General features: G+C 29.9%; 4 protein-coding genes across 4 annotated transcripts; 2 read left to right on the forward strand and 2 right to left on the reverse strand.

Annotated features, from left to right (window-relative positions):
* Positions 1–757: 757 nt before the first annotated feature.
* LOC116766590 (vacuolar protein-sorting-associated protein 36) lies at positions 758–2,907 on the forward strand. Its single transcript, XM_032656501.2, has 7 exons — positions 758–1,095; positions 1,172–1,367; positions 1,436–1,794; positions 1,869–2,033; positions 2,155–2,255; positions 2,467–2,581; positions 2,701–2,907. The coding sequence occupies exons 1-7, from the start codon at positions 1,000–1,002 to the stop codon at positions 2,869–2,871; spliced, it is 1,203 nt and encodes a 400-aa protein (XP_032512392.2). The 5' UTR covers positions 758–999; the 3' UTR covers positions 2,872–2,907.
* A 745-nt stretch (positions 2,908–3,652) lies between these two features.
* On the reverse strand, positions 3,653–4,835 carry LOC116766591 (piRNA biogenesis protein EXD1-like). Its single transcript, XM_032656502.2, has 3 exons — positions 4,248–4,835; positions 4,013–4,129; positions 3,653–3,930 (listed from the first exon to the last, which is right to left on the reverse strand). Exons 1-3 carry the CDS (start codon positions 4,833–4,835, stop codon positions 3,688–3,690), a joined length of 948 nt encoding a protein of 315 aa, XP_032512393.1. The 3' UTR covers positions 3,653–3,687.
* Positions 4,651–5,367, reverse strand: LOC116766592 (vacuolar ATPase assembly integral membrane protein VMA21 homolog). Its single transcript, XM_032656503.2, has 2 exons — positions 5,209–5,367; positions 4,651–5,120 (listed from the first exon to the last, which is right to left on the reverse strand). Exons 1-2 carry the CDS (start codon positions 5,227–5,229, stop codon positions 4,869–4,871), a joined length of 273 nt encoding a protein of 90 aa, XP_032512394.1. The 5' UTR covers positions 5,230–5,367; the 3' UTR covers positions 4,651–4,868.
* Positions 5,368–7,510: 2,143 nt separating this feature from the next.
* Positions 7,511–9,499, forward strand: LOC116766359 (uncharacterized). The gene is made up of 4 exons (XM_032656196.2): positions 7,511–7,616; positions 8,799–8,885; positions 8,970–9,068; positions 9,136–9,499. Exons 1-4 carry the CDS (start codon positions 7,608–7,610, stop codon positions 9,445–9,447), a joined length of 507 nt encoding a protein of 168 aa, XP_032512087.2. The 5' UTR covers positions 7,511–7,607; the 3' UTR covers positions 9,448–9,499.
* The last annotated feature ends 280 nt before the right edge of the window (positions 9,500–9,779 follow it).

A 9,779-nucleotide genomic window follows, 5' to 3' on the forward strand; every position in this document is an offset into this window, starting at 1 on the left:
AAGGAAATTAGAAATTACATTATGACTGCTTGAGAGAATAATAACAAGAGCGATGGAAACTTATGACTGCTACCATAAAAATATACCTTTACCGTATTTTTACTGCTATCTGAAAGAATAGATTACGTCCATTGGTTAATATATTCACCCTCTTAGAAAAAATATTATTTGTCTCTTTAAGTGAATGAAATAGTTGTACAAAGAGAAATAATATATAAAAAAGGAAACAAAAATCTCTAATTATATCTGTTATTATATAACGTAAGTAAAAAAAATAATGTCAGAAGGAATTCGGAGTTAAATAAAAAATATAAATTGTGTTTAAATATGTTCTTAATCTTTATTGATTACAAAATTAGTAATTGAAAATGGATAATATTTATAAAAATTAATAATTAAAAGAAAAAGGATAACTCTGACAGTGTAAAAGAAAATAGCCACTGGATAAAAAAGTACTCATTCCTCTTCTTGTTTGATATCGTGACATATGGCTGTCAATATGATGTTTATACAACCAGCTATCATATGGATGATAGCTGGTTGAATAAACATCATACTGAAATATTTGCATCTCTTAATATTTCATAAGATTTTTAAATCCCTGTATGAAAACCATTATTTACTTGATGATTCAATAAAACCTAATGTACATGTATATACACAAGTTTTACTGTTACAAATTTCTCTTTTAGCATAGCTACCTAGTAACATTTCTAATAATTGTCAATAATTAACTAACTCAATGTCAATGTCAATAATGTAAAACTCGTCGCAAACTATGGGACAAAGTTATTTATAATCAGTCATCACTACCAAATTATCATTAACATTACGTTTGTTTTAAAATACAGAAACTACTGCTTTAGTTATAAAGCTAGGAATTCAAAGTATCCTATATTTAATGAACAGTTGATATGTTACTATCCCTGAATTTAAAATTTATATTAGATTTATAACACGACTACCATACCTACACTCAACATTGTGATTTTTATTAAAATGGATAGATTTGAATACATAGAAGCTAGACTATTTGAAGGAGAAACTTATCTCAAACGAGATAAAAATGTGAAAATCTATGATGGTGAAGATAAGGTGAGAATAAAACTATTTTAATGAAAACTTTATAATTTTTAACATCATATTTATTTTTTTTCCTGAAATATTTCAGACCCAATTTGTAGATGGAGAAATTATTCTAACAACTCACAGAATACTGTGGGGTAAACCTGGTGATATACCCAAGGGGCTTGTTTGTTTATCACTCCACCTATATTATATATTCTGTGTAGAAGAGGAGAGCGGAGGTGTTTTTGGTCTCGGAGGTCCAAAACGAATCATATTGCACCTTGGTCCAGCACTTCCAGGTAATATGATTATAGTTTCACCTTAATTTTTTTTACATAATTGTTAAACTTAAATATTACTTTTATAGGTAAAAGACCAGGACCGGCTGTAGTGAGCCCATTTCACTTCATAAAATTTTCATTTAAAGATGGAATTGATTCTGTGTTTTATAAGGCATTAAACGATGCCGTCGCTGCGAAAGCTTGGCAGATAGAGACACCTAATAATTCTAATTTAACTTCACCTACAAGTGTTACGCCTAAGACTTCAACATCACCTATAAATTCTAAAATTCGTTCTGGTATTGTTGGTATCGAGAGGAGTATTGAAGAGCAACACAAAGCTACAGATCAAAGTATCAGTATAGCTTTTCAGGATTTAACAAAACTCATGGAGAAAGCTAAAGAAATGGTCACAATATCTAAGACAATTTCATCGAAAATCAGGGTAATAATGATTAAAAATATTAATGTTAAACATATTAAGTCAATATTACCATTAGTTAGAACATTGTTTTGTAGGAGAAGCAAGGTGATATATCAGAGGACGACACAGTGAGATTCAAATCCTACTTAATGAGTTTGGGTATAGACGATCCTGTAACTAGAGATGCATTTAGATCAGACTCGGAATATTACATGGGTCTCTCTCATCAAATTGCCGATATGATAGTTGCTGCTTTGGTGGTAAGTATAGGTTATGCATACAACTATATAATTAACACACTAGCTTTTCTGGTGAATAATTTAACATTGGCATCTGTTATATCCTTATAAATATTATTAAAACTTTTTTAATGTATTTCAGGATTGTGGCGGTATCATGTCCTTGGCGGATGTGTGGTGTAGAGTGAACAGAGCTAGAGGTCTAGAACTCATTTCACCCGAGGATTTATTGAATGCTTGCAAGTATGTTATAACTTTTACATTTATATATATATAGAGATGTTAATATGGATATAGAAAATATATGTGTGTTTAATGTTATATATTTTGAGTATATGTGCTGTGCTTATGTACTCAAAATTAATCTTATTTATGCTAAAAGGTTCTAGAGGCGTATGGTTTGATTCAAAACCCAGAATATACTAAAAGTTGTTTCTCCTATTATTTTTTTCAGATTGTTACAGACTATTGATGCTCCAATGTCGTTACGTAAATTTCCAAGTGGTGCATGTGTGTTACAACTTAATAGTCATAGGGATGAAGAAGTTGCAAAAACAACAAGTGAACTGGTAATTTTGTTATTTATTGGTTTTTGCATAAGTAATAAGCATTCACTGGCCACCAACTGACATTGCACTGATATATTTTAGTTAAAATTTAGATTAATATATCGTTTTGACATCCACAGCTTGAGGAAAGCGGCTCGTTAACCCCGGAGAAGTTATCTCAAATAGCAAATGTTTCCGTCCTACTTGCACGAGAACAACTATTCACAACTGAACGAATGGGCCTAGCTTGCAGAGATGAATCTATCGAAGGATTGGCTTTCTACCCTAATTTGTTTCTAAGCAAAGTGTAAATAACTATTTATTTAATACATATATTTTATAATAAAGTTATGTATTTGAATTTATAACACCATGTTAAGCATAAATATTTTATTGAAGCCAGTTCACACACCCTTACTTTAAGTGACATAAATTTAAGGCCTTACTTTGATGTCTTTCCTATAAACCATCTCAAAATAATTTTCTCAATACACTTATATGTAAGATATGAGCAAAAGGTTAAGCTAAGAAGACATTATAAAGTGCTTAAATGACTAAGATTCAGAATTTTTATATAATTTCTATATAAGTATAAATATTGAAGCGGGTTCACATACACACTTACTAGACGTAAGCGACATTTAATTTGAAAGCCTCACTTATTTCAACTTTACTATAAACCATCTCGAAATAACTTTCTCAATATGCTTATATTTCAGGGATATTAACTTAGTGTTAAGCTTAGAAGATATCTCACATTGGTTACATGTTAAAGATCAAAACTACTATATATATAAAAAATATTGTGATATAAGTGCAATACATATATTTTAAGGCTTTTAATAACTTGGCTTTTTTTTCCCTAACAAGAGATTTTTTATGCAAAATCTTAGCATGTATTCATAAAAGCATTTTTAAAGCTTCCTTACAAACCTACATGCATTATATAAAAATATATATATCTTATTGTCATAACAGAAAATATTATCTTAAGAACTTTGTGGTGACTGAAAAAATCAATATCGTTGGTCAAAAATGATAATAAAAAAAAAAACTTTGCACAAACACAAGGGCATGAAAATAAAAAAAAAATAAAGCCTAATTCTACATTTTATTCTTATGGAATGTTAATACTCGATTGCACTTTTGAAATCCTTTGGTAATTGAGCGTGTTTGCCGCACAGCTCCCAGGCCTTGAAGTCATCACAGGATCTAATGCTCTCAACATAACATTCAACTCCTCTAACAAACGGCAACATCATCTGTTCGTTGATGATTTCTGAGAAACGATGCATATAGCATACATTCCTTGCTAAACTTTCTTTGATCGTTGTTGATAACGGTCTCTCGTTGCATTTAATTATGTCCAACTGAAATAAGTTAAAAATTATACTCATTCAAAATTATAGAATGAATTACTATGCACATTCTCGTGTTAAATTATATACAAACCTTGTCCTGAATGGTATTAAGTCTCAAACCTAGATATGTGTTGAGGCATTCTGACAATGACTTAACATTATTTGGAAGTCGGCCTGTCTTATTTCTCGTTATTATCAAATCACCAACCTAAAAAGGCAAGACTTAATTATTCTTTCATGATTTTTTGATATATAGAAGTGTTTATAGTCATTGACTCATTCAAATTACATAATATTGGCTCGAATAGCTTATAGCAAAAAATTACCTGAGTATCAAACACTGAATTTAATTTAACATTATGCTTATGATATAAGCAATCTGATATTTTCCTACAATCATGGACAATCTTTTTGGGATGATCGCTTTCCAAAAGTTTCTTCAATCCGGCATCAAAGGCGTGGTGCTGTAGAACTTGTATATCAAAAATATAGATTTGTGCTGGCGTAGAAAGCACTAGAAAGGGCAATTTACACTTTCTACCCATGTTACCTCCATCTGTGCTAATACATATGAAGCTGTACTGATTCAAATCGTCCATAGCATCATGAAAACTATGGTCAATTTGGTTGATAAAAACGTACTTTTTTGATATTTTTAATATTTCTTCACATTCTTTCTGAGTTATTTTAAGAAATGTTTGTTCATTGGGCTCTTGCAACTTCACAATATTTCTAACTTCTGTGTCGTAGTAATGGCATACACCTTCATTTTTATCAGATTGCGGTGATTCTTTTACTTCGTATAGCGATATCTTTGACTTATCGTTAGTAATGCTGTAAAATCTGCCTTCGATAACTTCACTATTTTTTGTGTGAAGTTGAAGAAGTTCCCCTTTCATGTATAGATTGTCCATTTTTGTGAATATATCAGTATGCGATTAAGTACTTTAAGAAATCTTTTTGAGGGGTTTAGACGGTTTCTCCGATTCACCGTAGGCTTTGTAAATATAGAGGCCTAGGGTAACATGTAACACGATTACCGCTACAACAGCAGAATATATGCTACTAGATACAGCTTCAAGACGAAACACAGCATCGAAAAGTATCAATTTCGATACGAAAAACGATACTACCGGTACGATAATAATGAATAAGCAGTATTTTATTACCGTCCGAAACACTTGAAAATCGGGTAGCTCCTTAAAGGAAAGACAGGTTATGATTAAAATCGATTTCAAGGCATAAAGAAATGTATAGAAGTTATTGATTTATTTAGGAGAAACTTACATTTGCTTTTCCTTCCATCATCACAATTAATTATACTTCTAACTCTCATCGACATTAACAAACTTTGTTCTTAATCAAAGAATAGACTAAAAACACTACTTTAAGGAAAAATAAATGAAAGTGTTATGTGGAAATAGTCATAGACAACAATCTTCAATCAATATTCCGTGTGACCATATCTTAAGGCAGGTATACACCAGCTCGGACCTTATTAAACACATAATATTGGAATAATATTAGTCTATCGTGTAATTTTGTTGGGTCAGGCAGCCATCTCCTAGTTTTGTAGTTATAATTCTCTAGATACAGTATTGCAGATTTGAGTATATGCAATATTGGAAATGATTGGTTTTGGAAATTATTAGTAATTTAAATGAAACTAGATGTCATTAAATTATAAGTAAATTATTATTAAATTATAGTAGGAGCAGTTTATTATTAAATTATATTATCCTTATCCTGTAAAGTCGTAGATAGGATTCTTATTATTATTAATATGTTGTATTATTTTTCACAGGCTAGATTGTAAATAAATATATCAGTGATACTATACGTTTTTGCTAGCGACTTTGAATATACATATTTTTTTGCACCTACATTAAGAAATCACCTTTTTGGGAAATTACTTACTGTTACTAGCTGTTTATAAATTGCCTGAAAAGCAGGCTTTCAAAATTCATCACTTCCCCCCTTTTTTGCAACATTTTTCATTAAAACTTTTTAACCTATAGATTTTCGCGATAAATAAGGCTGAAAGAAATTTGTAAATGAATAAATAGCAAGGTACATAAACTTGTTAAATATTATCAAGAAAGACAAACAAAATTATTAGGTATTTAGCCTTACAATACAGGTAAAAATGAACCGTCTTGACCAGTAGAGGAATCTCGTGAAGAAAATGATCAGTTTTATTAAAGGTTGTTAAAGACTGCAATTTATCACTAATTCATGTTTTTCTACAATGTAAAATAATACATATTGCGTTAATAAGTTTTATTTATATTTCAAATATGATGATATAATGGTAACCCTTTTTTATATAGTTACTATTTTTAATATATTTGTTAGTGTATTGAATATAATAAATATATATTAATAATAAATTACAATATATGTTCGATGTACCGCTTAAGTCTGTTAATTTTGAAGTAAACCTGAAATGCTCAATAACATTGACCTAAAGTGTTTTATAAAAAGTAGGTACCTAAAACATTAAAAAAAAAAACTGTTACGAAAGGAAATAACTAGTTACTGATTCGTGGTATTCTTTTTATATTTGGTTTCATAACTGGGAAATATTTAATGTATTATTTATAATGGACTTTGTTACCACTCTCACAAATTTACGGCACGTTGATCATGAATACCGGTTAAAAATAATCATATTAGGGATCCGCTGTTCGTATTTTAAGTTGAATAGAGCATAAAAATGTGTGAGAAATCTTGAAAATTAGTCTTTTTTGATTGCTTAATACAATTTTGAAATCTGGCAAAGATTAAAAGTTTTACATTATTTCGTAAAATATCTACTTATTCAATATAAAATGTTTTTGTAAACTGAATATTAAATTGGATGGGTAGATGAATGGGGATGGGATGAATTATCATAACATACTGAAAGTATATTTTTAAAGTTTTAACAAATGTAATTTATTTAATTCTTTTTATCTTTTTCTTAAGAAATAATTAAAAAAATACTTCATATACGGAATCATTTTCTATAACATAAGGTTAAATTTCTGTCAATGGGTGGTGGTATTTTTTTTTAAATTATATATAATTATTTGTAATATATTTCAGAAAACTGGTGAAATGTTTAGTATTATATCCTTGTCCTTATGATGAATAACGTCCTCTACGGAGTCCTTATATCATTGTTTGTAAGTTTATATTTGTATTTTAAAATTACACATCACATGCATATTGCATATTACATTGGAATGAACTGTTTCCAACAGATTGGGATTTATGGTACATTTTTGGACCTCAAAGAGGTCCAAAATACTATTGAAAAGTGGAAGAATAAAAACTTGCTAAATTTTAGCGAGGTTAGATAGTTTGTTTGGATTCTATTGAATGTTACTCACATACAAATCATTCCAATAATTTATAATTATATTTTTAGGTAGGAGCAGCCACGAATGGAATTTTCGATTTAAGCGATGTCAAGAATAAAATACTGCATTGGAAGAATCAAAAAATTGCAGCGCTGTGTCCCTCGAATGGGCAAGTTTTTTTGTTGACACCGAATATTAGAGTCAGTTATATAACATTCAATATATATTATTGGTTGCAGAGCTAAACTTCAATATCTTTTGAACTTAGCATGCAGCACAGCGCAGCCGACTAACGTCACGTTAAGGGACGCCTGTATTTCCTGTTTCTCCAGAGTCACAGCTATGCCGGAGGTGGATCGTAATTAACTATAATGTTTATTTTATTTAAATTTTTATGTAGAAATTAGAGATTTTATTTTAAATATGAGATATCGATTTCAAATCTTTAAATAATTAGATTTGTAAGATAACATGTAATTTTTTGAACTAAAACATTACACAGTTTTGATGAGCGAAAAAATTACTTAGTAGATAATCCCCCCCACCGTGAAAAGTGTAACCGACTGACAAAAAAATTTTAGACGCCTGAGCCGTTTTCAATAGATAACATTTTATCGTTTGTCTATTTTTTTGTGAAATTCATTCTGTAAAAAACTTGGATGTAACAGCAGTTTTAGAGCTTTAGTATACGTCGATTCCATCCATCGAAGGAGTCCGTATAATTAAATCCGTTCCGATTGACTGAATTATTAGTTCGGCAGTATGGTTCACCGGCGTTGACTTTAAAATAGTGGTGCTTTTTTATGAAGACACAGAAAGACATATATACAGATTTCAGTATCAGCCAACTCGTCCAATAACTGTATGAAAGCCACAGGGCTAATAGTATTTGTCCATACAAAAAGTGGGAGGATGTGTTGTGGTAGATTTTACTAGTTATACTTTTTACTTTCTACTAATGACGCAAACTAAAACTGGACGAACAGATAGCCTCGCAACAAAACTAAATATAAGACTCAAATTGTAATAATCTATCTGCCATATTGGGGATCAATTGTAAAACTTTTTTCAAGGATATTTAATTCGAATATGCAAGCAGAAAGTAAACAACTAAAAAATTAGTTCCTAAATAAACATGTTGTTTACAACTGCCAAAACTACAGACATTGTTGCGACATTGCTTTGGCCCGTCCTGTTCAATTCATATTTCATTGCTATAAGCTGTAAATAAAATAGTTGACAAAATGTCCGTGGTTTTGTAAAGCAACGTGAAAAGGAAGTTTGGTTTTAAATTTTGCTAGGTGATATTTATTCTATAAAAGCTTTCTCATATGTAAAGACGCTCTTACTCACTTAGTTGTTAAATTATATTTATGTATATTTGTTTTTAATTTAATTGTGTAAATGTATTTTTATGTTTAGAATTCTAGGTATCGTTCCACAGTCAGTATATTATTTCATATATAGAAATTTACGAATGTCGTTCTTATTCCAATTCCCAAAATATTTTATAACAATTTAAATATATTTAAGGGTCCTCAAGAATTAAGTGCGTTAAGTGTTTGCGCTGTGCAGTATTTTACGAATACTTCGTATGCTAGTTGTGCAACGGCTCTTATGGTAAGAAATTTATTTTTTGATTGATTTTTTAATACTTTAGAAAAAATATCTTAGAAAGAAAAGTTATTTCTCATTTTTTTTCAGGCGTTGTCATCCTCAGCATTAAATGTTCAGCCTTCCGGGTGTTATATGGGTTATTGTGATTTTGTTAGATGTTTACGGCGGACTAATTCTAATAATTTGGTATGCTGCTAATGACATTTCACTATAATTCTAAAATTTTATTTATTAATCTATAACTTATTTCCAGATAATTCAGTGCACTAGAGAAGCGCGTACCGGTGTAAACATAACTCTGGATAGCGATAACGTCAAGTTTTTCACAAATGTTACCTCATGTATTTTGGCAAAAACACGATGCGGTAGTTTTAACCCCATTACTGGAGAACCACAAACTCCTGGATATACTTCTACAGGAGTAAGAGTAAGCAATTCACTACAATTCTCCACAGCCGGTGAACTGAGAGTGATAGCCTTCCCAGCAACAACGCCAGTGTCATCTTCTTTCTGTTCATCTTCAAATAATTTAACCCAGTCTAATTGGTTAACTAATGTTTGTTAGTAGGTACAAATTAACTGAATAATCTTAGAAATTATGGAATAATAAAAAACAAGTGACCGTCATTTTATTTACCAAATAATTAATTCAAATAAGTGAATTAATTTTATTTTATATTTATACATAAAGAAAATTGTATATTACTGTATTCTAGTTTTAGTGAAAATGTTACATGCTAGCAATTTTATAATATCGATCAAATATAAAGAAAGGAAAAAATCCTAATGATATGTCACAATAACACTTTTTTTATAAGAATCAACTAATATATTGCTTTGTGTTATGTTAATTCCGTAGATACCTAATAATTTAAAAATTAAGTTTTTCATTTCAAA

The sequence above is a fragment of the Danaus plexippus genome, chromosome 15, assembly GCF_018135715.1.
Source record: "Danaus plexippus chromosome 15, MEX_DaPlex, whole genome shotgun sequence".
Lineage (NCBI taxonomy): Eukaryota > Metazoa > Arthropoda > Insecta > Lepidoptera > Nymphalidae > Danaus > Danaus plexippus.